The following is a 27960-nucleotide window of genomic DNA, read 5'->3' as shown; positions in this document are numbered from 1 at the left end:
TCTGTTAGGTCCGTACCATTTCTGTCCTTCTGTTGCTTCCTGGGCTGCATACAGGTTTCTCAAGAGGCAGGTCAGGTGGTCTGGTATTCCCATCTACTGAAGAATTTTCCGCAGTTTATTGTGATCCACACAGTCAAAGGCTATAGAGCTCTTTCCCATTCTGTTGTTTTCCTCTATTTCTTTGCATTGATCACTGAGGAAGGCTTTCTTATCTCTTCTTGCTATTCTTTGGAACTCTGCATTCACATGCTTGTATCTTTCCTTTTCTCCTTTGCTTTTCGCTTCTCTTCTTTTCACAGCTATTTGTAAGGCCTCCCCAGACAGCCATTTTGCTTGTTTGCATCTCTTTTCCATGGGGATGGTCTTGATCCCTGTCTCCTGTACAGTGTCACAAACCTCAGTCCATAGTTCATCAGGCACTCTTATCTATCAGATCTAGGCCCTTAAATCTATTTCTCACCTCCACTGTATAATCATAAGGGATTTGATTAAGGTCATACCTGCATGGTCTAGTGGTTTTCTCTACTTTCTTCAATATAAGTCTGAATTTGGCAATAAGGAGTTCATGATCTGAGCTACAGTCAGCTCCTGGTCTTGTTTTTGTTGACTGTATAGAGCTTCTCCATCTTTGGCTCCATCTTTAGAAAGGTTAATGACTTCCTAATGGCCTCACAGGAAATTAATGGCAGAGTTGGAATTAGAACTTTGGCTTTTTGACTCAGCAACCATGTAGAACCATCTGGGAGAAAAAAATTCAGACTATATTGCCTTGTCTTTGGTTTTCCCCAGTAGTGCAGATGGAAAGATGATAAGATATAGAACTGCATGGGCGTTTACTAGGTGAGTAATTTGGAGAAAGTTACCTAATGTTTCTTAGCCTAGAGCATAATAGCTTAGTAAGTTGTGGGGTTATTTATTTATTTATTTTTAATGCTGGTTTTATGGTAGGGAGAGTGGACTGCATTGTACTGTGGTGCTGTTAGGGTTGTATTTATCCTGCGGCTGTGCTCTCAGATGGCTGCTGCTTGTTCTGTGTCAGCCAAGACCCGTTCCTGTGGCAGAGCAGAGGGATGCACAGGCTGCCTGACCCGTTGACTGGCTTTCTCCAGAGATAGGCTGAGTATGTAGGGAAAGAAAAAAAAAATCTTAGAATTATTTTTCTATTTCTGAATTATGTATAAATTGAATTATGTCCATGAGATTTATTTTTAGTGTTCTATAGATACAGTTATTAGGTTTCCAAAGGGCACTGTGCACTATATATTTGGGGCATTTTTCTGAATAGAGTTTAATGTTCAGTGTAGAGAACATTGGGCTTGAAATATATTAAGTCAAGTCTCCCATTGATTAGCTGTGTTACCTAAAGACAGTCACTCATTGTCTTCTGGGAATAATAAGATTTGGCCTTTCTACCTCACTGGCTTGTTGTAGGAATCAAATGATGGGGTGTATATAGAAGCACTTTGCCAACTATAAAGTGCTCCACAATACACAGCAGTACATTTTTAACTGTTAAGGTAATACATTTTTATTGCCACTATTTATCCCTTCATTATCAACAAATTCAACTTAACTATCTTCAGCTCAGTGCTCTGAGGCCCACCTTGGGGTCTGGAGCACGATTTGAGTTTTAGTAGGTGTCAAATTGTACATTGAAAGCAGTAAAAGATTGTTGAGAGAGAAAGGATGAGAAGAGTATATATACATATATATTTTAAAAGGCTCAAGTGGAACTTGTAGGGATGAAAAATATAATCAGAATTTAAAAATAAAGCAGAAAGTATCAAGCAACAGATCAGGCACTACACAGGAAGAAAAGTTCAGTGAGTTAAAGAAACAGCAATAGAAAGTGTTCAAGATGAAGGGCAGAAAAAAAGACTAGAAAACAAATGAACAGATTATTAGTGATGTGTGGGATAATACTAAGAGCACTAACAATTGTGTAACTAGAGTTCTGAAAAAGGGTGAGTGGGGGGCAGAAACAAATTTGAAGAAATAATAGCTGAATTTTTTCCAAATTTGATGAAATCTCTAAACCTGCACACACAGGAAAGTCAGTAAACCTTAAATAGAATAAACATAAAGGAAACTGTACCATAGAGAGGGACATATCATAATGCTAAAAGGGTTAATATGGGTGGGGACAACAATCCTAAATGTGTATATACTTGATGAGAGAGCTTCAAAATATATGAAGCAAAAGCTGATAGCATAGAAAGGATAAATAGACCAACCTGTTGGGAGATTTAATATTCTACTTCAAGTAACTGATAAAAATACCTAAACTGAAAGTCATTAAGGATAGAGAAGACTTGACCAGCACCATGAACCAATGCAACCTAGTTGGTGTTTGTAGAGCACTTCTGTCAAACAGCAACAGGATACTCATTCATTTCAAGTGCACATGGAACAGTGCACTAACATAGACTACATTCTGGGCCGTAAAACAAGTCTTGGTAGTTTAAAAGAATTGCAACCATACAAAGTGTGTGTAGCGATCAGCCCAGAATTAAACTAGAAGTTAAAATATATCAAAAACAAGAAAGATTTAAATTCAGTGATCTAAAACGTCTCCCTTAAGAAACTAGAAAATAAGAGCAAATTAAACCCAAAGTAAATAGAAGGATGCAGAAATCAATGAAATAGAAAACAGAAAAGCAGCAGAGAAATCAATAAAAGTAAAAGCTGGTTCTTTGAAAGGATCAATAAAATTGCTAAACCCTGGCCAGTTAATTAGGACGGAAAGTCAGAATACACAAATTACCAACATCAGAAATGAACATACAGAGCCTGTATATATTAAAGGGATAAGAGAATTATATGAACAATATACCATAAACTGAAAAACTGAGAGGTGTACAAATTCTTGAAAGACAAAGCTGTAAAACCTCACTCAAGAAGAAATAGGTAACATGAATAGCCTTACTCTATAAAATAATTAACTTGCTTGATTTAGTTAAAATAATTAAAAGTCCTAATTAATAGGGCTATTTAGCCCCATCTTTATTAGAGAAATTGTATTTGTAGTTTAAAACCTTCTGAAAAAGGACACTTCAGGCCCTGATCACTTCACTGGAGTGTTTAAGGAAGAAATAATTCTAATTCCACATAACTTCTTCCGGAATGTAGAAAAGGAGGAACACTTTCCAAATGATTTTTTATGAGGCCAGCATGCCCTCTACCACTAGCTGACAAAAAAATTATAAGGAGAGAAAAAAAAAAAAAAACCTAGTCTAAAAAAATCCAGCAGTATATAAAAAGGACACTATCTCATGACCAAGTTGTGTTTATCTCAGGAATTAGGGTTAGTTTAAAGCTGGAAAATTAATCAGTATAATTCATCATATTGGCAAGAGTAAAATAGAAGAAGGGCCTCCCAGGTGGCTCTGTGGTAAAGAATCTGCCTGCCAATGCAGGAGATGCAGGTTTGATCCCTGGGTCGGGAAGATCCCCTGGAGAAGGAAATATCAACCCAGTACTCTTGCCAGGGAAATCCCATGGACAGAGGAGCCTGGCGGGCTACAGTCCCTGAGGTCACAAGAATCGGACACAACTTAGTGAGTAGACAGCAGCGAAAATGGAAGAAGCATGTCAATAGTTAGAGAAAATGTGTTTGATGAAGGTGACACCCATTTATGGGTTTAAAATTCTCAGCAGACTTGGAATAGAAGGGAACTTTCTCAGTCCAATAAAGGACATCTACCAAAATAATATGTTGCTATCGTGCCTAGTGGTGAATGACTCAGTACCTTTTCTCCAGGTCTGAGAACAAGGCAGGGATGTCCACTCTTACATAATGTTCTATTCAGCATTGTACTAGAAGACCTCATCAGTGCAAGAAAGGAAGAATGAGAGATTATAAAGGAAGAATTTAAAATACCTCTATAAAAACCATGATTATATATGTAGAGAAAAAAGAATCTACAAAAGAGTGATTAGAACTAACTAGTTTACAAAGTTGTAAGATAACAAGGTCAGCATGTAAAAATCGACTGAACTGTGATTTACCAGCAGTGAACTTTTGGAAACTAAATAGTACCATTTACAAAAGCTTCAAAAGTATGAAATACTCAGGGAAAAGTTTAGCAAAAAATGTCTATATCTGTGCCCTGAAAACTTTACAAAACAATAATAGATCGATGAAACAGCAGAGAATCAAGAAGCAGAAATAGACCATGTGGTTCGTTGTTTTTGTCGAAGTTGCCTGAATAAATCAATAAGGAAAGGATGGTCTCTGCAACTAATGGTGCTATAGCAATTTGACATCTGTGTGCAGAGAAATGAACCTGACCCGTACCTCAGGAAATACACAAAAATTAACTTGAAATGTATTTGGAATTGCATTGTGGTATTACTCCCCTAAGTCATGTTGAGGTCCTACCCCCAGTACCCCAGTGCTTTTGAAATAGGGTCATTACAATTCATTAAGATGAAAAGGTAATGGAGTAGGGGATACCCTAATCCAGTATCCCTGGTGTGGTTAGAAGAAGAGGAAATGTGGATACAGACAATAACATAGAATGCCATGAAAATATGCAGGCAAACATCCCAATGATGCCTCTGTAAGCTAAGGAACACCACAGATTGCCAGCACATCACCAGCATCTCGGGCAGAGGCATTGTCCCTCCCAGCAGTCAGCAGGAGCCCACCCTGCTGACGCCTGCATCTTGGACTCCTGGCATTTGAAACCATAAGAAATGACTTTTGTTTTTTAAGTCGCTTTGCTACTTTGCTACAGTAGCCCCAACAAACAGACTTAACAGTATCAAGTTTTCTAGTTCCATTTATTTTGGCTTTTTACACCCGTGGTGGATTCATGTCAATGTATGGCAAAACCAATACAGTATTGTAAAGTAAAATATAGTAAAAATTAAAAAAAAAACAAAACAGAGTTAACCGCACCCCCCCCCAAAAAAAAAAAAAAAACTAAATGAAGTGGGAACTCTCACACAGTGCTGGTGGGAATATAAAATGTTTTAGCCACTTTGGAAAACAGTTTGACATTTCCATATGAAAAGATAAAAGGAACCAAAAGTATTATGTCAAGTTAAAGAAGGCATGTATAAGAGTACATAGTATACAATGCCATTTATATGAAATTATTGAATGGCAAAACTCCAGTAACAGAAAGGAGATCAGAGGTTCCCAGACGCTGTAATAGGGGAGGGATTGACTATAAAGGGTCAGGAGGGACCTTTCTAGGCTAGCAAATATTTTTTTCCCCAACTTTACAGAGATACAATGGACATTTAATATTGTGTAAGTTTAAGTTGTACAATGGTTGATTTGATAGTTATGTATTAGGAAGTGATTACCATAGTAACATGAGTTAACCCTACCGTCAGCTCACATAACTGCCATTTCTTTTTTTGTGGTGAAAACACTTGGGATCTACTCTCTTAGTAACTTTCAAGTATGTAAACTTTATAGTATTGTTAACCATAAAACCGTGCTTGCACATTAGAGTCCTAGAACATATACACATTCTAAGTTATAAAACCAACATCTCACTGTTTCCCCCTGCCAGTGCCTGGCAACCACCATTCTGCTCTGATTCTATGCATTTGGCTTTTTTAGATTTTTACATGTGAGATCAAACTGTGTATGACTTTCTTCGTCTGATCTATCGCACTTTGCATAATGCCTTCAAGGTCCGTTTATGTTGTTGCAAAATGCAGGATTTCCTTTCTCATGGCTAAATAGTGTTCCTGTGTGTGTGTGTTTCATTCTGACTGTAAAATGTACATTCTTGCCAACAATATACAAGGATTCTCTTCTCCACACCGTTGTCAGCACTTGTCATCTCTTTGATGACAGCTATTCTAACAGATGTGGGGTGCTATCTCATTGTGGTTTTAATTTGTACTTTTTTAGTGATGTTGAGCACCTTTTCATGTACCTGTTATCCATTTATACTTTTTTTGGGGGGGGGGATATCTACTCAATTCCTTTGCCCCTTTTTAAATTGGATTGTTTGGGGTTTTTCTTGCTGTTGAGTTGTATGAGTTTCTTATGTGCTTTGACAGTTAACCTCTTATCAGATATGTAGTTTGCAAATGTTTTTCCCATCCCATAGTTTGCCTTCTCATTTTGTGGATTGTTTCTTTTGCTGTGCAGAAGCCTTTTAGTTTGATGTCATCCCTCTTTGCCTTGGTTGGTTTTGGTGTCATAGCCAGAAAATTGTTGTCAAGACCATTGCCAAGGTGCTTTCCCCTCTGTTTTCCTCTAGGGTTTATGGTTTTAGGCCGAACTTTCTTTATCATGATTGTAATGGTGGTTTCATGCCTATGCATTTGTCAAGACTCATTGAATTAAACACTTAAAAATTGGTGAATTTATTTTTTTAATATGTTATGCCTCAACAAAGAATCATAAGCAAGTTGAATGTCTACTGTCTATCAAATGCTGTGATTCAACTAATGTGAAGTGGGTCCTCCCACCAGGGAGCTCCCCGCCTGTAGATGTGGTAGAGGAAGACTTGGAGTTCATGGAGAGAGAAGTACTGAAGAAGAGTAGTGCTGAGGCCCAGGGGAAGGAGTTCTTAATCTGGGAAAGCCCCACAGAGGAACTGCTTGGCTTCTAGTTTGATGGGTGAGCAGGAGTCAGGTGAATGTCAAGGCGAAGGGCATTCCAGGCCAAGGCATGTGAGTGTGAAATGTATGTTATGTTTTATAAACCGCGAGGAGCCTCGTATTGCTGGAGCCCTGAAGCTATGAGATTTGTGTTGAAGTGGCAAGAGTTGAAGTTGGACAGGTTGGCAGAGAGATAAAAAGTGGAATGTTCCTCACATTTGCTTGACAAACTCATATTGCAAGAGAAATTATGTACTTGAGAGAGAAACCCTCCCTCATGGGTGAGAGACAGATGATCAGTGCACACTGTCGTTTCTGTTCATTCCGTTGACGTTTGGCTTAGAAACAAAGGGCAACAACAGAAACTTTGCTTTTATAAAATCAACTGTTTTAGAATAGTAATTCTCCCTGGACAGACCTCAGCTGAATTTAGGTAACTTAAGACTATACTTGAGCTTTCACACATGACAAGGAAGAAATATGTTTTAAGATTTGAGAAAGCCGTTATTTAATACCAGCCATCTGGGAAGATTGCTGAAATTAGCAAGACCTGGCTTGTGCCTTCAAGCAAATAGCAGTTTCTTTGTACCAACATGGAGAAATATAAAATCTCGCTCATGTTACATTTTGGAAAGGAGAAAACCTTACAAAACTGCTTGTTGATTCATTTCCATATATATGAGATTCTTGAACATCACTCTTTATCCTTGGAGTGATGCATGGAAATGTATTATATGACTGTGTGATGGGAGCAACTGCCCAGGGTTTTCATTAAGGAATGACACAGCCGACTTGGAGGGCCTGCTCTAAAATCCGGTGTTTTCTTGTTAATTACAGGCATTGGATTTTGAAGGCTGGGCTGACACCCTCTTTCTTCTGCAGTTCACCCTCTCTTGTGTGATGGGGTAAGCCTTTGCTGCCTTGTTAGCAGATAGTTTTCCTAAAGAAATTTGGTCTAGTGACTTTCTGCCTCATTCCTGTCTCTTGAATGTATCAGCTTAGGATAAACCTCCAGACTCAAGTGGTTTCACCATCCTTGGGAATGTACCCTCAGGGCTACCAAACTAATCTCAAAGTCATGCTTTTAGAAGGATAAATGAAAAAAACTAAATATTTATTCAGTAAGCTAGTATGTGATAAGCACCATTGTATTTCAACATGCATTATTTAATTTTATTTCTACATTAACCATTTGACAGATATTGTTGCCCCCTGCTCCTTACTGCCTGAGAAAACAGGCTCAGAATTCAAATAAATTGCCTTAAGTTTGCAGAATTAGTATGCAGCAGTAGCAGCTTTTGAATTTAGGACTGACTTCTCCCTACCATATTGAAGAAGGCAAGAGGTATCTGCAAATGTGCCTCTTCACCTCTCTTCACCTCCAAATTTCCCTAATGGTTTTTTTTTTTCCCTCAACCAGTCATTTCAGTTGGTATTTGTGACTGGATCTAGCCCAGGCTTCCTACATAGTGACTGGATGCTTCAAAATGAAGTTGACATGGTAGTTTGGTACTGAGTCAGGCTCAGAAGCCTCGTTGTAAAATCTGGGAGTGCCAACTGATGCCACTGTTGTTAAGTGAACAATATCCCCTCTTAAAGTAGTTCTCACTTGTTTTTCTTCCATCCTTAAAGTATCTCTCTTGTCTTTACCCTGGTCTAGAATCATATTGCCCTCATATTACATATACACCTGAGCCAGGGTCTGTAAGCCCTGAGTTTTGTATCTCAGTTAGGTAAATTAGGACCATGATCTAAAAAGATGACTCATGATTGTGAATGGTGGTTTCAAGGCGTTCGTGCAGTATCTGGGAAAAGCACCTGATCATTAAATGGACATGTGTTTCTCTTTAATGAAATTAAAAAAAAAAAATCCAAAGCTTCACTAGAAGCAGCAGTGAGGTGGGAGAGCTCATAGTCAGTGTCTAGTAAAATGTACTGGCGTGGCCAACACTGATCATTTCCCTTGGCTAGGGGTTATTATAAAACAAGCAGTTGGATTTTACTTATAAGATACCTTTCCTTATCTTTTCCAGATTTATCTTGATGTATGCTACAGTACTTTGCACTCAGTATAATTCTGCTCTTACAACTACAATAGTTGGCTGTATTAAGGTGAGTTGAAAAGGTACTGTATTCTTTTCGGTGCCTGCTTTGTTTGAAAAGTGTTCTTCTAAAATAAGTCTGACTGTGGCCTTCTCCCTTTCATTCTTATTTCCTCATGTGTTGCCTTGCTAGTTGGACAAAGTGTGGCGATGGTTTCTAGAACAATCCAGAAGAACTCAGGGAGAACATGATCTCCACTTCCAGGCAGCTTAGGTCTGAGGAGTGAGAAAAGGAGAATGCGTCATCTCAGAGGGGATGAAGGAGAATGATATTCAGCCCTGTTTCTGACAGAAATGGTGACCAGCTTGGTACTGGTGGGTTTGTCCCTTTAACTTCTGAAGAGAATTATTCTCTTCCTCGCTGAGCTCTGGCTGTGTCGTAGAAGGATGCCTGCCAGAAGCTAATCAAGAGAGTTTTCCTAAGCGTGAGCCAAGCCTTAAATGGCCCACTTTTAAAAGCTGTGTCTGACGTTACCAGTGATGTCATTTCCTTCCGATCCATTTTATTTGAGGGAGGCTCATTTGTCTTCAGCCAGGAGAGCCACATTGACTTGAATAGTGAGCTGCTTAGCAGCTTGAAGCCTGAGGCCTCTTTCATCTGAATTTAAGATCCAAGAGGCCGCAGCATCCCTGAATTCCTAAAGCATTAGTGAGGTAGGCTTTCTTTCTTTTTTTATTTTTATTTTTGTTTAATATAAATTTATTTAATTGGAGGCTAATTACTTTACAATATTGTGTTGGTTTTGCCATACATCAACATGAATCCGCCACGGGTGTACACTTGCTAAAAGAGCACAATAGAGAGAGGTAGGTCCTTGATCATTTGGAGGAAACAGCACAGTTCCCCTTGGGACTTAACTTCTGGTGCCTCATTTGTCAATCGTGAGGGAAGGGGTTGCAGAGTAGAGTTTGTCTTGGTGTGCTGTGTTTCCCTTCGTACCCCCCATGGAGTTGTATTCATAGATACCAGACCTCGTTTTAGAACTAGATTTGTGTTAAAGCCTCAGAAGGTCTGTGATTTCAGATATAGAATTGGAGCGTTTGGTGTGAATAGAATTCTAAATTAAGCTGTAATAACTGTGTGACTTCTAGGAAAGCTAGAGATGAGTATTCGAAGGCCTGGGCTGGCTGAGACAGTTTCAGCCCCAGGTTACCTCTCCAGCCCTGTTTGGGTTTTGTAAAGGCAATGCTTCAGGAGCAAAGTCGATGGCTTGCCTCTTCAGAATAAAGACAGCAGGAACACGAGACACAGGGCAGGTGGTGCCTTGTTTCTAACCAAGAAGAAGGATGGTATGGGAGAGTTATTTAGCAAATAACTAAACCTAATGGCCTAGAATGTCTTGGTGTACATTCTGCACCGTCATCCGTGTGAGGGATGAAGACAGTAATGCTCTCATCAGCATTGAGTCCAGTGCTTTTCTTTGGATATTGCCTCCTCTCCACAGAATCGTATGCACTTCCTCAGTCCCAAGGGAACAGTGTTACTTCTAAACTCTAGAGGGAGGAAAAAAACTGGCGTGTCTGATTATAGCTGACCCTTGAACAAAGCAAGTTTCAACTGCTAGGGTCCACTTTACTCATTATTGACCAGAGACGTATTAGTATGTTTCGTTACCCAAAAACTATTGGCCAGAGACATTTCTGTGTTTACTTACATAACAAATCGCCAGCCACAGGCGTTAGGGTCTGCAAAAATCCCCCAGTCAATAATGTATTAACATGCAGAATTTTTTCAGTAGTAAATATTACAGTACGGTACCATCTGTGGTTGCTGAATCCACAGATGCCCAATCTCAGATAAGGAGGGCTATCCATAAGTTGGGCTTCCCTGGTGCCTCCAGATGGTAAAGAATCTGCCTGCAGTGCTGGAGACCTGGGTTGGATCCTTGCGTCGGGAAGATCCCCTAGAGAAGGAAATGGCAACCCACTCCAGTGTTCTTGCCTGGAGAATCTCATGGACAGAGGAGCCTGGTGGGCTACAGTCCATGCAGTCGCAAAGGCGGGCACAACTGAGCAGCTGACATGCACACACACATCTATAAGTTATACTCAGATTTTTCACTGCACCCCCAACTCCAGCTTTGTACAAGGGTCAACTGTGGTTTATATTGCTATTGCTTCTCAACAGCTGCTAAGGTATTGAAGGATGTCTTATACCTTCAGACAGATGGGAGTACCCTGATAGCCTTGCTGGTTTGGAGTTGGGCCAGAGTGGAGCTTCTTTCATTGGCCTCCCAGTTACAACCTGTGTAGCTCAGTCACTGTTCCCCAGCAGGCTTTAAGCTGCCTTCTGTGCTTGAAGATCCTAACCCGCTAAACCCTTGGGTCAGCATTCCTTGTTTCTAAGTGTGGTGGTAAAATTACTTAGGAGAACTTGTTAAATGTGGAGGGTGCTAGGCCCACCTCAGATGTTTTGAATCAGAATCTCTAAAGTAGGGCATGGAAGTCATCAGGGTTTCCCGCTGAGTCTCAGTTAAACTAAAGGCTCAGAATTGCGGTCTTCGTTTTGAGCTCCCAGCACAGACTCTTCTGTGCCTCCTGGTGAGTTCTACTTTGGGGGCATGAGTGTGTCTTCTGATGGAAAATCTTGGTTAGGATGCTTTAATGTATAGTTTTTCTGACTTCTGACTGATCTTGAGCAAAAGATTGGGTTCTCTGTTCTTTCCTTTTCTGGAATTCCTTGGGCAGTTTATGCTGACTAATCTCTCTTTTCCCTGAATCTCTGTATTCCAAGAGGGGTCCTGTTAACACATTTTCCCAAGTTGCCTACCAGCCTTGTTTATGGCTACATGGTATTTTTTTTTTCCCCTCCTCTCAAATAATAAGAAAATTTGCTCTAAAGTGACTTTTTTTCTCTATTTTTAGACCTGGAAGAGGCTGACATAATTTTGAATGCTCTCTCAAAGGGTACTACTCCACTATAAGAATAATTTTGAAGTTTATTTTTGGCCTTTGCAAAACACTATAAACACTTTACTTTCTGCTTTGTAGGCCTAATCTAAGAGAGCCCAGGTGCTAAAAATATTTGTGACCTTTACCGTTTGGGCAGTTGTAATAGCACAGAAGTCAGTGACTTAAGAATGGAAAAAGGTTAGGGAGGAATTGAATAAGAGCTTAAACTTCAGAAATTTTTATTTTATCTTTGTGGTCTGAGGATAATTAAAAAAGAGCCAGAGGTTTTCACTGCTGTGGGCCCAGTTTGAGGCCTCGTTATGAAAGTGAAGTCGTCTCCGACTCTTTGCAACCCCATAGACTGTAGCCTACCAGGCTCCTCCGTCCATGGGATTTTCCAGGCAATAGTACTGGAGTGGGTTGCCATTTCCTTCTCCAGGGGGGAATCTTCCCGACCCAGGGATCGAACCTGGGTCTCCTGCATTGCAGACAGACGCTTTACCCTCTGAGCCATCAGGGGAGGCCTAGTTTAGGAATTAAGATCTCACAAGCTGAAAAAGGAGCAAGGTAAGCAGGTGTTTACACCTGGGAGATTAAGGGAGTTGGGAGAGGTGATTTTAGGTGTGATACTTTGAGATGACTTCCCCTTGTTTTTTTAAGATACCAACAAGAGTCCTCTAGAAATAGTCTTTGAGTTGGTAAATTCTCCATCATCCCCTTGTTCCCTTTCAAAAAAAAGGGGAAAGATACTTGCCTGTAGGCAGATTTTCCTTCACTCTCCCCTCACAAAATCAACTGCTACCTCTGTGGGAGGGAAAAACATTCTTTTTGAACGTGTTAAATGTGTAGAAATGCCCCTGGTAATAAAAGTGATTCTCTATTTAGATTTGTAATGTCAGCCCATATCACAAGGAAGGGAAAAGTTTGATGATCTTTTTAGTATTCTTCAGTATTGGTGAAAGCATTTAGCTTCTGGAGCGAGACCAGGAAGAGACTAATGTTATTATTGTTTGTTAGTTGATGTTCATACTCATGCTACACTCATTTTAGGATCATTGGGTTTTTGTTAGTTTCTCTTTATTTGCTTTTCTAATTTAAGGATATATGTTTGGGTCATTGTGTGGATGACTTTATTTGAATATTGAAAAAGTTCAAACCTGTGTAACAGTATTTTGCCATTTTTCTTTTTAGAATATATTAATAACTTATATTGGAATGGTCTTTGGTGGAGATTATATTTTTACTTGGACAAACTTCATTGGCTTAAATATCAGGTAAGTAAAAATATTTAACTGTAACCACTTTGACAGATGGATTTAGATTGTCAAATAGTCACAGTTAGCTTGGACTATTTAATGGCAAATTTGTTCACTTGTTATTAGACATTTGTGGAATTCCTATAATACATTATACAATTAATGTCTTTGATAGTGCTTTTTAAGGAAAAAGGAGAAAGTGGTTTCATATTTCATGCACAGTTTTTGGGGAGTCTTTTCTGGAAGTTGAATTCCTTTTGTTTAAGCCTTGAAAGAATAATCTTTTATTTATTGTGCTAGATGTCAGTGTAGTGTTGTTAAGAAAATTCCAGGCTAAAGAATACCAGCTCTCTTTATATTGCTTTATATGCATCTTACTTTGGACACATCACTGCATTTATTTAGACTTCATTCTTCTTTAACAATGATGAGGGTAACTTGCCTGAAAGAGCTTTTTCAGTTTGAGAATTTTGAATTTCGTGGTTTTAAATGCTACTTATATGCTTTTAAACCCTCAAATTTTAAAGATCTCCATCCTGATCTCAGACTTGTACATCTAATTAGCTCACTTGACATCTCCAGCTGACATGTCCAAAACTGAACTCCTTGTATTTCCTCCAAAGTCTGTTCCACCCATAGCCTGAACATTGCAACTGGTGAGACTCCATCCTTCTAGCCTCTCAATTCAAAAGCCTTGGAGCTATCCTCAATTCTTCAACTTATACCCAACATCCAGTGTGTTAGCAAATTCGATTGGTTCTACCTTCAGAATACATCCAAAAAGATCACTTTTCACCGCCTGCATTCCTTCCAGCATTATCTCAGCCATCAACATCTTTTGCCTAGATTACTGCCCTGTCTTCTCTACTTGCATCTCGGATTTGGCTCATCCCCACATCTCGCCCTAGTCAGTTCTCAAGAATAGACAGCGTATCCCTTGTCAGAGCTAAGTCAGAGCATGTCGCTCTTCTTTGTACTCCCCTCTCCATGTCCCAGCGTCCTGACGAGGCCCTACAAAGTCTGTCTCTTGCTTGCCCTTCAGTTTCAATTTCAGCTCTTGCTTCTCTTCTCCCTCACTCTATTTCATCTACACAGACCTCCTTGCTATTCTTTTCGAATACAGGGCATGCTGTCTCTTTAGGTGTTTGGACAGAATATTTTCTTTACCTAGAACACTGTACTGCCAGATACTTGCATGGCTGGTTCCCTTATGCCTATATATTTTTGCTCAAATGTTACCTACTCATGGAAGTTTACCCTGACCACCTTATTTAAAATTGCAACCTGCTCTTCCTCTTCTGATACTTTGAAGCCCTCTTATTCTATTTTTCTGTTTATGTTTATATATACTATGCATTTTCTATCTCCCCTGATACAGTGTAAGTTCCATGAGGGTATAGATCTCTGCCTGTATTGTTCACTTATCTTTCCAAGCTCCTAGAATGAGTTCTGGTCATTGCTTAATATTTGTTTGATGAATTCTCTATGGATTGGTGATGAAAAAAAAAACAACACTTTTTTGAAAACTATAAAGATCTTTAATGATAGTATCTTTTTAATTTATAATAAATTATATAACTCTCTTGAGCTTTTATATCTTTAAATGTAAACAAGTGATAATGCCTATTCCACCTTTCTTATGACTCAGTGTGGGAATTAATACTAATGTTATTAATAAGATAATAATTCATTATTTTCCCTTCCATGACATTTATTTGCCATTATTATTGTCTGTCTTTTTAGAGGAAAAATTATTTTATTTTTGGGGGTTGGGTATGTTGGTTGGAATTTGGATATGTAAATATGCCTGAGGATTGCATATTCTGGAAGGAAGGTGAGCAGTTGAGTCTCAGATCTCATTCACAGTTGAAGTTCTGATACTTAACAGTTGTGTGATTTTGAAAGCATTGTTTTTTTCTGATCTTCAGTTTTCTTACATATTTCCATTAGAAACCTGTATCTTTAGAGTTGTTGGAATGAAATAATCCAATGAATGAAGTACCTGATTCATTGCTTGATATTTATGCTTAGTAGATAATCTGTTTCTTTCACTAATAGTTGTGAGGAACGCCAGGATATAAGGATCAATATGGTGAACTAGTTCTGAGGTTGCATGTAGCCTAAGCTTCCTTCATTTCTAAAAATCTGGATTAAAGAGTCTTTATGATACATTATGGGCCTGATTCAGAAATGCCTTGATTTTTTTTTTTTTTTGTCTCCTTTAAGTAAGAACTTGATGGTAAAAATGAAGTAAGAGCTGCTGTTTGCATTTTCAGATGTCTGCAGTTTAAATCTCATAACATAGTATCCATAGTATTACAAGAAATATTGCTTTTTTTTCCACATCGCAGGCTATTAAAAAAAAAAAGAAACTTTATTGCCTGAGTATGTTGGAATGTTGCATGTGTCAGCCCAACATATGTCAAATCTAAAGTCTTGAAAGTTTCTTTTTATGTTAAGTAGTGATTATAGTTCTGGTTAAACAGTACCATTTTGCTAGGAAGGTTAGTCGATAATGCTGTCATTGGTACTCTTCCCTTATGTAGTATTTTTAATACTTTCGAATTGCCTTCACATTTTATTGTAATAAATTTTACAGGCCATATCTCTTTAATCTCTGTTTCATTACAGAGTTAAGGAGAGTAAGTAGTATACTTACTTGCCTGTCAGCATTCAAATTACTTGCAGAGTTAGGATTAGAGTCCAGATGACCTTGTGTTTCAAGTATCATTTCTTTCCATTACAACTTGTGTTTCAGTGTCTGTAAAGGAAAGTATATGTTGCCTTTTTTTTTTCTTTCACTTTTCCTCTTTAAAATAAAAATTATGGTTTTGGGTTTGTTTTTTTTTTTACATCTTACACTAGTTAGTGGACTCATGGATTGCGGACATTACTTTTTATTTTTTTTAATGTGAAAAACCAAACTTAGATTGGCTGCTTAGTAGATTTCACATTGATTGGAAATGGTATGAGTCCATCCTTGGCTGATTGCACTTTGAAAGAAGTCACTAATAAAACTGTCCTCTTAAAGAATTTTCTGATTATACTTTGATGAATCTAGCTTCCCTTCATCCTGCTTGGATTTTTTTTTTTTTTTTTCCTGCTGTTTCAGGAAAAGTTTAAATAGTCCTTTCTGATAGGATTCAATTCTAGGAAGCAAGAGGTTTGGTAGGTTCTCAGACTCCAATTTGATTTTTTTTTTTTTTTTTTCTGTCCCCCAGTAGGGCTCTGTTAAGAGCCTGGCTGTCTCCAACTTCCCTAAGTGCCTTTTTCCAGTGGCCAATTACTGCGTGTTCACTCAAGCTCAAAAAAGCAGCAGAGCAAGTGGGGAATGAATAGTGAAGGGTGGTGACAGAATGTGCTTCTGTACTTTTACCAGAAGTTGGGCTCTGGCCTGTGTCTTTGGCCCAAGAAATGCAGGCTTTCCAGATAATGACCCCAGCATCTCCATAACTGCCCAGGCTAGAATTCAGAGAACTTTTGGAGTTTATTTTTATCTATGATTCTTTTTTTCCTTCTATTTAAAAAAAAACCCATAATTTAAATACAGTAAAATCCCCCCCATTTCCTGTACAGTTCTGGAAGTTTTGATAAGTGCATACAGTTATATAACTACCACCACCATATTCAAGGTGTAAAACAATTGTAATACCTCCCAGATCTCCCTGTGTCCTTTTTCATTGAACCTCTCTTGCCTACAAAGATCTGTTCTGTATCCATGTGATGTCCCGAAAGTTGTATAATGATACAAAATGTTATGCAGCTCTTTGTCTGACCTCTTTGACTTGACATAATTGCGTGAGATTCCGCGTTGCAGTTGAGATTCTGTGGTATGCATGTGTCAGTAGTCTGTACCTCTTTCCTGCTGCTGCTGTTGACTGCGGATCCCTTAGGGTGGTATGTGCGTGCTTAGTGGCTCAGTCATGTCTGACTCTTTGTGATGCTTTGAACTGTAGCCCGCCAGGGTCCTCTGTCTGTGGGGTTTTCCAGGCAAGAATACTGGTGTGGGTTGCCATTTCCTCTCCAGGGAATCTTCCCAACCCAGGAATAGAACCTGAGTCTTCTGTGTCTCCTGCATTGTAGGCAGATTCTTTACCTGCAGAGCCATTGGGAAATTCCCTTTTACTGCTGAGTAGGGACGGAGGAGCCTGGTAGGCTGCAGTCCATGGGGTGGCTAGGAGTCGGACACGACTGAGCGACTTCACATTCACTTTTCACTTTCATGCATTGGAGAAGGAAATGACAATCCACTCCAGTGTTCTTGCCTGGAGAATCCCAGGGATGGAGGAGCCTGGTGGGCTGCCGTCTCTGGGGTCGCACAGAGTCGGACACGACTGAAGCAACTTAGCAGCAGCAGTATTCTATTATAGAATTCCCAGCTCAGAGATTGAGCCTGTGTCTCCTGCATTGGCAGGTGGATTCTTTATCATTGAGTCACTTGGGAAGCCCTGAAGTTCTTTTATTATCGCTGTTTTATAAATGAGGAGGCTGAGGCTTAGAAAGTTTCAGTCTTATGCATTCTGAAGACATGCATTGGGCCTGTTTCTGTTTGCCTGGCACTGTGCTCTAGAGAGAGGTGGTGCATTCACTCATAGCTCTGCCAAGGTCACACAGCTCCTGTCATTGAAGGATTTCAGCCCTGATGGGTTGAACTCCAGAGTCCAGGTTCTCACCCTTTAATGAATTATCATTCAGTAAATGACTAATTAGTTATAATGTAGCCTAAGTGAACCATATGTAGCCATTGCTACTTTAAATTCTCAGCTATCTGAGGGCAGAAATCACTTGTCTTATTTATAGTTGTGTCAGTACTTACCAGTGCCTGGTCTGTAACAGGCATCCAACTAGTAATAATAATAACCAAATATCAGACAATATTTTTTTATGCTTAGTCTTATCCTCTGCATTGCCCTAAGTTGCCATACTTAATCTAACAGTTCTCTGAGATAGGCACTGTGAGTATTTCATTTCATAGAGGGGCTGAGAAACTTGCCATGTATTATCCAGCTGGTGAAACATTCAGTCCATGATTGCCTTCCAAGTTTTCTTAACTGCAGTCCAGTAAAAGTGAATAGAGGAATAAGTTATTTTCATATCCCGTCAGCATATGTCATCATACTGGTTACATAACTCTTAAGCCAGCCTCCTTTTGTGTAAAACACCCTGTTTTACTGTACCTTCTGACATCAAACCAGAGTCTATATGGTCTCTGGGGGTGGGCCGTGATGCAGCCCAGAGTCTGGCTCCAGAGAGGACTTTGGTCTAGCCACTTCTGCCTGGCTCCTGAGTCTACTGTTCCTGCATCTGGGACTCCTTTACCTGTTTCCTTAAAAGGAGGTTTTGCTTCCTGCTTCCAGCCTTCTCCTCCTGCATAATTCCATCCTAGCAGACTCTTCTAGTTCCAGTCTTCTCCTGAAGTAAGGACGTGATCTCTTCTTAGTGGTTCTCTCATTTGGAGAGAGAGAAGGACATGTTTTGTATTATCAGTGGGTTGCTGCTGCTGTAACAGTTACCAGGCTTTTCATAGAGATAAATAACTGACTTCTCACTGGAATAACTTTGACTTCTAAAAGGATGTAGGGAGGTTGGCTAGCCCTTTGTGATATTATAATTCCTTACAGAAGAGCACTGAAATGGAATATAGCAGCAGATTTGTATTCTGTTATGGGTCCGCCACTAGCTATTTATAGTTCACTTTTCATAACCTCAGTTTTCTTTTCTCAGTTTTTAAGCTAGGGTTGTCTGTTTTAGTTTGGCTACTAAACTTCCCTGATTGATCCTGGTCATGAGGTCTAAAGTTATTTTGCAAGAGACTAATGACATTTGAAGGAACTTCTTCCGGGTGTGGGAAACATATATAATATATTACCTTTTAAAATGTTCTGACAGGAGTCCTCTACCTACCTTTTAAGTTTTGTTTTTTTTTTTTTTTTTTTTAAGAGGCAGAAAAGAAAAAGGAGTAGAAGTAGGGGAAAAAAATGATGGAAATGCTTGAGTAGTTTGGATTCAGCCCTGAGTCGGGGAAGAGTATCAAAGATACCAGGAAAGCAACAAAACAAAACAAAACAAAAAAACACCCTGTTTCCAAATATATGAGAAAAACGCCCTGTTTCTAAAAATACTGACATTAAATGGTAAGAATAGGTAGAAAGTAAGTTTTTAGGTTCATATTCTATTTCTTTAACTTTTCTCTAGTTGAGTCCTTTAAAAAACAAAACTGTATTGGACATGAAGGCAGTCTTATCAGAATTCTGATCCTAAAAGGGAGCATCTACCTGACTCCCATCAGTTAATAAATAATATCCTTATCAATGCCATTGAGTTCCAAAGAAATCACAACAAAATTTGAGAGCCTTTTTTTTTTTTTTGTAAATTTACTCCTGGCCAAATTCCTAAAATGCCTAGGCGGATAGAATGGTTAACAAACATCCTGGTCAGACTTTTGTAACTGAGGTACTTCTATTTTTAAAGTATGTGCACACAAGGGAACGATATTTAATGTCCTGTAGTAAATCATAACAAAGATAATATGAGAAAGAACATGTGTATGTATATATATATGAAATCGCATAACTTTGCTGTACACCAGAAACTAACATAACTTTGTAAATCAACTGTACTTCAATAAAAACTAAAGAAAGTATGTGCACAGACCAACACTTACCTTGATATAGAAGGGACTTAGGTATCTATGAAGGCAACATAAGGTGTTAATATTTGTTGAGTGCCTAGTCTGTGACAGCCACCTTTACAACATCGTTTCATTTAATCATCCCCGAGTTCACATGAAAATGAAATTGAGACTCGGGTGAAATAACTTGCCCAAGGTCACACAGCCACCATAGTAAGAAGCGGAGCTGAGACTCTAACCCTGATCTGACTATAAAAATCTGCTGCATCATTTAGCCATGTGAGAGCACATCGGATAAGAGAGGAAAATGGTCCCACTTTGTTTTGAACATTTTCAGTCTCTTTGCATACCTTCTGTCTTACCACCGGCTTGTCTTTATTCTCCTGTCTCAAGGAGGTGACTGATTAGTATGCAAAGGCATAGACTAATTTCTACCTTAAGGGAATTTGTAATCTAGTTGGGAAGATTCATTTATTCCTAAACACACATGATAGGTACTTTTAGTACATTCCCTCCAAAGAGCTTTCAGGAGGCTGTGTAGCCCAGGTGGGCTTGAGGTCCCCAAAATAATCCCTGTCCCATTAGAGCGAACCCCCCTGGCAGTAGGTGTGGTAGACAAGTGTGAGGGGTGGCAGCAGCCCGCTCAGAGGCCAAGGGCTCGGAAGATGGAGGTTCCCCACTGTTCACTTGATGCTGGTTGGAGAGAAACTAGCTGCGAGTCTCCCGGGATCTGCATGTTTCCTTTCTTGTGTGTGTGCATGTGTGCTCAGCCACGTCTGACTCTTTGCAGCCCCGTGGACTGCAGCCTGCCAGGCTCCTCTGTCCATGGAATTTTCCAGGCAAGACTACTGGATTGCGTTGCCATTTCCAGGAGATCTTCCTGACCCCGGGATCAAACCTGTTTCTCTTGCATTTCCTGCATTGACAGGAGATACCTTGAAAATCCATGTTGACAAGGCGGATTCCTTCCATTGCGCCACCTGGGAAGCCTCTTTTCTTACTTATTGGGATGTTTTTTATTCTTATTAAAAAGTATTTCTGCCTTGAATGATTATTTTTGAAAATAATCAAAAAATACAAGTAGAAATCACCTATAATCTCAGTCTAGATGTAATTACTCATTAATATTCTTATTTTGTTTCTTCCAGACTTTATTCTGATGCATTAATGTACATATTCACGTTCATTTAAATAAAATAGGGTTAGAGAATGCTGAACTATTTTTTCATTTTAAAGGTCATGGCCAGCTCTTTATTTTCTGCCATTTAGATAAATGCCTAGTATTCTATTGTATGAATTTATATAGTACTCTATTGTGAGACACTTATCCTTTAGCTAATTTTCTGCAGTTATAGATTTTGTGATAAATGCTTTGTCAATAAGTCTATGAAGATGTATACAGTTCATCCATGAAATAGATTGGTAGGTCAGAGGATAAGTGGAATTCTGAGATTTTTATTTCAACCAATTGTCATGAAGAAAGGCTGTATAAAATTGGCACTTCTGCTGACAAGTATATGCAAATATTCATTTTTCCAAAGCATCAATGACAGTGGACAGTACCATGATGAGGGAATGTCTCTAGTTTGGTAAATGAAAATGCTGTATGTTTTCATTTTATGTGGTGTTCATTCATAAAGGTAGCTCTAACCCTCAGTCCAGGTTGCCTTATATTTGTGCCATTCCTTCCTTCCTCCCTGATGGTGGTTTTCTGTTTTGCAGCATTGCTGGGAGCCTGGTATATTCCTACATCACCTTCTCTGAAGAGCAGCTGAGCAAACAGTCAGAAGCCAGTAGCAAGCTGGACATTAAGGGAAAAGGAGCAGTATGACGAGGGTTGCATCGACTGCACTGGCCCAAGTTTTCGATCAAATGGGAACACTGGCAATTCTTACACAGATACTGAGGTGTCTTGATCATGGAGAAAATACTGTTGCACTTGTACAATCTGCGGATTGATTGCTGCCTTTTAAAATTTTATGAGAGAAACTTATAATTGACTCTTTTAAATATGCCATTAGAATTAATTTATATCAGACTGGAAAATGTACTGGGCTTTTTAATTTATTTTTCTTCTATGCCGACAGTGAAACATCCATGTTTTGAAAATATTTTATTCCATAGTTTGATATCCAGGTGTCCCTGAGAGCCACATATCTAAAGCGTTCCATCAGGAGCCTCACTGTTCATGTCGTTGCTGAGTCTGGAGACAGTTTGGCCTTCCTTCTGCTGGAAATGCAGCTGAGGATCTGAAGTTAGTCTTCTCTGAATTTTCTTTCTTAATGATTGCCTTTTCTTCATGAGGCTATCATCACTGCTTTGGCCAAAGAGGACATCTTTGGCACTAAAGAAATGTGTGTGGCTTCAAAGTGTATTGGTTTCTACATTGGCCTTCCTGAGAGCTCATGGGATGAGTCGGGTGCGTTCCTTGAAAATGTCCTATTCCCTCTATGTTGTGTAGGATGAGGAAAATGAAGGGGTGAAGGAAGTAGACTTTTTACTCATTTTATTCATCTGTCGGAGTCATTCATCCAACTAAAATGTATTGTGCATGTAATACGTGCCAGGCATTGTGCTGTGTGCTGGAGGTGGAGAGATGTTGTTGGAGGTAGTTGCCTGATCTCGCTCCTGCTATAGTGACCAAGGGTAAGACTGAGAACTTAGCTCCATGGATTTATTCAGAAGACCTTGTGACTGTGAACAAGTCTTCGAAGTTTTCTCAGCTCTCAGAAACTGCAAATCTGTCTGTGGGGTTAGAAGCACCAGCTCCACAGCGATGTGAAACCAAATGCTGCAGTGTACATCAAATGCGTATGGACCCTGCCATCCTAAACCATGAGCTCAGCTGTTCTTGCCCGAGTGAGAATGGCATGCTGGGAACATGACCTCCATCTGTTTCCCCTTCCTTCCTGCCTCTGGGTTTTGTTGCTCCTCTTTTTACTCCTGCTTGAATCAGTATGACCAGTCTTGCATTTCTGAGTGTATGATTTGAGGGGAAAGGCTGGTTAGATGTTTCTGTATGGTCCAGGCTTGGACTGTGTTGCTGGCACCCTCAGTGTTAGAGCCGTCACCTTCCCTCCTCTTCTTTTAATGGCATGAGCATACCTCTTTCCTTTGGACACTCCTGCCACATCCTACATTAATGAGCAGGCCCGCTTTTCTCAAGGTCAGTGCTGCATCCTGGGAGAGCAGCTGTGGATGGGCCTCGCGTGAATTGCCTCTTTGGGCAGGTCGGTGGTTAACTCAAACACAGCAGTGTGACTTGGCTTAGAGACATCCATTGACTTTGGAGATAAATGCTTGCTCAGGCCAGCTGTGCAGTCATTGCAGGAAGCTGGCTACCTTTGCGTTGGTGTACATGCTGGCTTTCATTTCATTAGGTTTGCAATCTACTGGCCTTTGTAGTATTCTGGTGCCTCAACAGGGAACCTGGAAGGTTTTGATTTCTTCCTATTTTTGAAAAAGAGTTATATTGAGGTCCTTTTCATATTCATATCTCCCTTATTTTTGGTTTGTCTTTGTCAAAGCCTAGCCAGTGGTGCTGGTCCCTAGAATTAGCCTCATAGCCAACTCTCAAGTTAGTAGCTCCATGTAGGGGATCCTGAGACTCACTGTTTCCTAATAATATGTGAGCTGAGAAAATTTAAGTGGGAGAATAGGATATTATGTTGTGCAAGATATCTTATCCCTGTTTTATTGATAAGAAAGCAAGACTCAGAGAAAGATGACTTGCTAATAAGTCAGAATTCCTGTTTTTTTCCGCTGAACTGTGCTGCCGTTGATAACCTCCCCTCCTCCTCTGAGGAAGTGAGGTGCCAGCTGAGCTAGCCTGAGCTCTTTTGAGGAGGTGAGTGATTGATGGAATTTAGAGTCCTCAAGGAATAGGCTTTGTGCATCAGGGAGAGTGATGGGCACTGTGTGCCTGAGCTTCTGTCTTACTCCAGGCTGGCCATGGGTGACACGCACTTTTGCCTATGAATTTTGTTGTCCCTACCCACTTTTGCCCGGGGACAAGGGGAATGCATTTTGGGAGCTAATTTTGGTAGTTCTGTTCCTCCTCCTTTGAGCTACTGGGAGGAGGGAACTTTGACATTAGAAATAGTTGGTGTGCATTTAGAGGTGTTGGACTAAGACCCGCTCCACCCCGCCACTGGCCCCCCGCCCTGCCAAGTGTTGAACTGCTTCTTGGAGAGTCAGTTTCCTTGAAGACGTGTCATCTCTTTAGGTCTTATTTGAGAAAATCGTGCTTAGTAATAATTTCACTAAATGCACGTGACGTTAGGGCCCGTGGCCTATACTGAGCTTTCTGACTGATCAGAAGCAGCAGAGCAGCTTCAAGCTCTCTGCCCTGTTGATGTTGATTATTGGATTCCCCTTTACCTGCCACCAACATCTTAAGAGCAAGAAGCCTGGGGAAGTTGGAGACTGAATAGACTGACCAGCCATTTTTTGTAGTTTGTTTTCAGTTATGTGCAGGGTTGGTTATGGCACATGAAGAGATATGCCTGGTATTCCAGCATCTTACAAGGCAAAAGTTCTTTGATCTGTTAACTACCTCCTGGGAGAAAAAGAGACAGTATGGAATTAAATCCTGAATTTGCCCTCTGAGACAGATGAGCTGTGGTGAGGATGCTGAAAACACATTTGTGACTAGTGGCTCCTTTTTTTGAGTTAATGACAGCGATGCCCTCTTTGACCAGTCTGTTTTTAAGGCAGTGCCAGATTGATTTGAGTAACCTGATTGGTCAGGCTACATGTTGCCAGCATGTCGGGTGATTTCTAATTCCTTCACATGACTGTTGACTGTAGGAGTCAGTCATTTGTAGGATCCAGCTTGCATGTAGGTTAAGAAAGAGAATGTTTTGCGTTTGTTGTTTGTAGTTCTTATTGTATCAGCCATGCATGGAAAGTTCACAGCAGTAATGCTGATATAGGATCTTCATGGAGAGAAGAGTCGTTTCGCTTTTGACTAGTTTGGAGTAGTACCCAGGGTTTTGGGCAGGCCTACCTTTATTTTGGTTGTTGTGGCACCTTTCACTGAGCAGAGATTGACTGTTTTATGCCAGGCATTATGCGAAGCTCTGTGGCAGCTGAGGTGAAGAGGACGTGGTTCTCATTCTCAAGGAATGTATGATTCTTTAGCCAGATCCCAATTGAGAGAAAGAAGCAGATGAAAGGAGTCAGCGATTTATGAGTAGAAGCTGCCTGCACAGTTGCCAGCACTGGTGATTAGGGGTGTCCCACCCATAGAGTTGACTGACGCACTTCTTGAAGAGGATTTGTAACTTGTACTAGTCCTCTAGCTCTGAGACGAGAGCCAGGCCATTCAAATTCTGTGACTGCCCGGGTCCCTCTGCTCTCTCTTGCACGTATTCTTGCTTCCCCATAGCTGTGTACTACTGGTTCCTCCCTATGAACAAGGCTGTGATTGATTTTTCTCTCCCTGAGGGAAAAATAATAATCTTCAAAATAAATAAGATAAGGGATGCAAACTCCTCAGCACAATGCCTCGTGCATATTAGGCACTCAACAAACGTTACTGTCATTTCAGGGTTAGGCTGTAAGCAAAGATTAAGAGTCTTAATTTGTGCTCCTTAAATGCTAGAGGCCTGGGCAATATATTTCATTTTGAATGTGCCCCTATAATTTGGTTGCTTCTAGAATGGTTAAAGAAGAGTTTCTGCTCATGGTCAACTTGTTAAAATATCTAGTGGGTATAGTTGGGCTGTTGTATGATGATGCAGGTGATTCTACCTTTTAAAAAGATTCTATTCTTTAAAAAAATGACTCATATTTTGGTAAATTAAAAAAAAATAGTATCTATCTCAGAGAAATATAATTACACTTCAGAATCGTGATTCTGTTAAAACTTCCCCAGTTTTACCGTACCTTAAGGTAGCTCCTGTGTAGGTTGGACATTCTTTCTTCTCATCTTCGAATTAAATGCGTTAGCTTCATGGTGCCTCTGTGTCCAGGCTTTTGTCAGTTGTTGGTATTTGTGAACCTCTGGCACTATCGTCATTTTCTAAGCCTACCTTCTAGTCCTTACTGTTAGGATGCCACTTCATCATGGTATGAGGAGATATTCTATGATGAGTTTTTTTTTAAGCTTTCTTTTTTGAAAATACTTTTAAAAAGAAATCTACTGGTTAGATTTTTTTTTTTTGTCTCACAAAGATGTTTTTAGAGATTATTTTGTTCATAAACATTTCTTTCTCATGCTGATAATCAACTGATTTTTGTCTACAAATGTTGGTCTGTCACAGTATTTTTTCAATATAGATTCTATTTACCAAATGACCATTTTAGTGTTTTTAAAAGGTACTGAGGATTGAGATATGTAAATCAGGTGACATAAATATGAAAATTATGTGCCTAAATATTTTTGTAAAGGTGTCAAATAAATACTTTTTCTTCAACCCATGTATTAAAATTTCTTTCTAAGTGCCTGCAGAGACAGTCAAGAGCTGTAAGTCTGCCTCAATTTAAGAGGATGGCATCCCAATTAGTTGACTGAGACACAATAGAGAAAATACTCTTTGCCAATGTGATATTATGATTTGTAATAAGAATTATGTTTATTTGGTCTTTGTCCTTATTCCTGGCACACTGCCCCTAAAACCTATGTAATTTTCTATATAAGAGCTACAGGAAAATCTTTTATTAGAGTACGTAGTTTTGTTTCCAGTTCATGAAATAGCTCCAGAGCCATAAAGGTGAAAAGGGTGTCTTTTGTTAGCATCTTTCAGCCATTCCTAAGGTTATGTTAATGAGATGGCTTTGGGAAACTCCCTAAGTCTGGGAGCTGGTTGCCAGGGGAACCAACTGAGAGATTTATATTGGAACTTTCAGCCTGTATACATCTGCTCTCTCCAAGTGAAGAGAAGAGGGGAGAGGAGCTGAAGGTTAAATCTGCAGCCATTGATTTAGTCAATCATGTCAGCATAATGAAGCCTACATCAAAGTCCATGAGCTGTGAGATCTGGACAGCTTCCACGTTACCGAACGTGCTTAGGTGTTGGAGGATGGTGCTCCCGGAACACTGCGAGTACTGCATGTGCCCCACACTCCTTGCCCTCTGCAGCTCTTCCATCTGTTATTCCTGAGCCATGTATTTTTGTAATAAACCAGTAGTTTAGTAAGTAAACTGTTTTCCTGAGTTCTGTGAGCTACTCCCACAAATTAATCGAACCTGAGAAGAGTGTGATTTATAGCTCTTTGGCCAGAAGCACAGGTGTCAATCTGGATTTGTGATTTGTATTGGAAATGGGTTGGAGGAACAGTCCTGTGGGACTCAGCCTTTTGCTGCGGGATCTGATACTAACTACAAGTTCAGTATCAGAACAGAATTGTTGCTCATGTAGCCCATATAGCAGATTGGCTTGGTACAGGGCAAAAACACACATTTGGTAACCAGAAATGTGAGTACAGCGCAGAGAAGATGGCCTGGGAGCAATTTTTCCTTTACAGCCATTCAGTACTTTGCATGAATAGCACATATGACTCAACATTCAGTGTCTTTGGTGTAGTGGTAAACTGAAAGGAAAGAAATGCATATAAAAATTGCCTTTAAAACATTTCATCTCCTTAATCAGGTACTTAAGACTCTGAATAACTTTATTAGGAAAGTGAAAGTGAAGTCACTGAGTCACGTCCGACCCTTTGCGACCCCGTGGACTGTAGCCCACCAGGCTCCTCCGTCCATGGGATTCTCCAGGCAAGGATACTGGAGTGGGTTGCCATTTCCTTCTCCAGGGGATCTTCCTGACCCAGGGATCGAACCCAGGTCTCCTTCATTGCAGGCAGACGCTTTAACCTCTGAGCCACCAGGGAAGCCCTTATTAGGAATTAACTCCCAAATAAAACATGCTATTCAAGAAGCGTTTCTTGGTACTGGCAAAAACAGGTAGACGTACATTAAGGCATTAAAAAATAACTGTGGTTAAATGCATAATGTAAAATTTACTGTCTTAATGCTTTTGAAGTGTCCAGTTCAGGAGTAATACTGTATATTCACACTGTTCCGCATCCAGGCTCCAGAACCTTTTCCATCTTGTAAAACTATAGTCCGTAACTATTACAAAGCTCATTTCCCAGTGCCCCCTAGACCCCAGCAATTACTGTTCTACTTTGTGCCTCTCTGGATAACTCCTATAAGTAAAATCGTACAGTATCTGTCATTCTGTGACTGTCTTATTTCACTTAACATAATGTCCTTGAGGGTCATCTGTGTCATAGCACGTGTCAGAATTTCCAAGGCTGAATGATTTTCCATTGTATGTATATGCCGCTGCTGCTGCTGCTGCTAAGTCGCTTCAGTCGTGTCTGACTTTGCAACCCCACAGACGGCAGCCCACCAGGCTTCCCCATCCTTGGGATTCTCCAGGCAAGAACACTGGAGTGGGTTGCCATTTCCTTCTCCAATGCATGAAAGTGAAAAGTCAAAGTGAAGTCGCTCAGTCGTGCCTGACTCTTTGCGACCCCATGGACTGCAGCCTACCAGGCT

At 40.0% G+C, this 27960-nt stretch overlaps 1 protein-coding gene across 2 annotated transcripts in view; it reads left to right on the top strand.

Moving 5' to 3' along the window:
- Nucleotides 1-25873, top strand: part of SLC35D1 (solute carrier family 35 member D1) — a 46598-nt gene extending 20725 nt beyond the window's left edge. Inside the window, exons 9-12 of one of the 2 annotated variants that reach the window (XM_027970985.2) lie at nt 7411-7478; nt 8607-8685; nt 12759-12841; nt 21177-25873. In XM_027970985.2, coding sequence (XP_027826786.1) covers nt 7411-7478; nt 8607-8685; nt 12759-12841; nt 21177-21285 — 339 coding nt within the window. In that variant the 3' untranslated portion in view covers nt 21286-25873. The remainder of the gene's footprint in view (nt 1-7410; nt 7479-8606; nt 8686-12758; nt 12842-21176) is intronic. The other variant, XM_060410772.1, reaches the window with a different exon arrangement.
- The last annotated feature ends 2087 nt before the right edge of the window (nt 25874-27960 follow it).

This window comes from Ovis aries, chromosome 1 (assembly GCF_016772045.2).
Source record: "Ovis aries strain OAR_USU_Benz2616 breed Rambouillet chromosome 1, ARS-UI_Ramb_v3.0, whole genome shotgun sequence".
Classification (NCBI taxonomy): domain Eukaryota; kingdom Metazoa; phylum Chordata; class Mammalia; order Artiodactyla; family Bovidae; genus Ovis; species Ovis aries.
The sequence above is the reverse complement of the archived record's forward strand: the minus strand, read 5'-3'. Positions and strand labels throughout refer to the sequence as shown.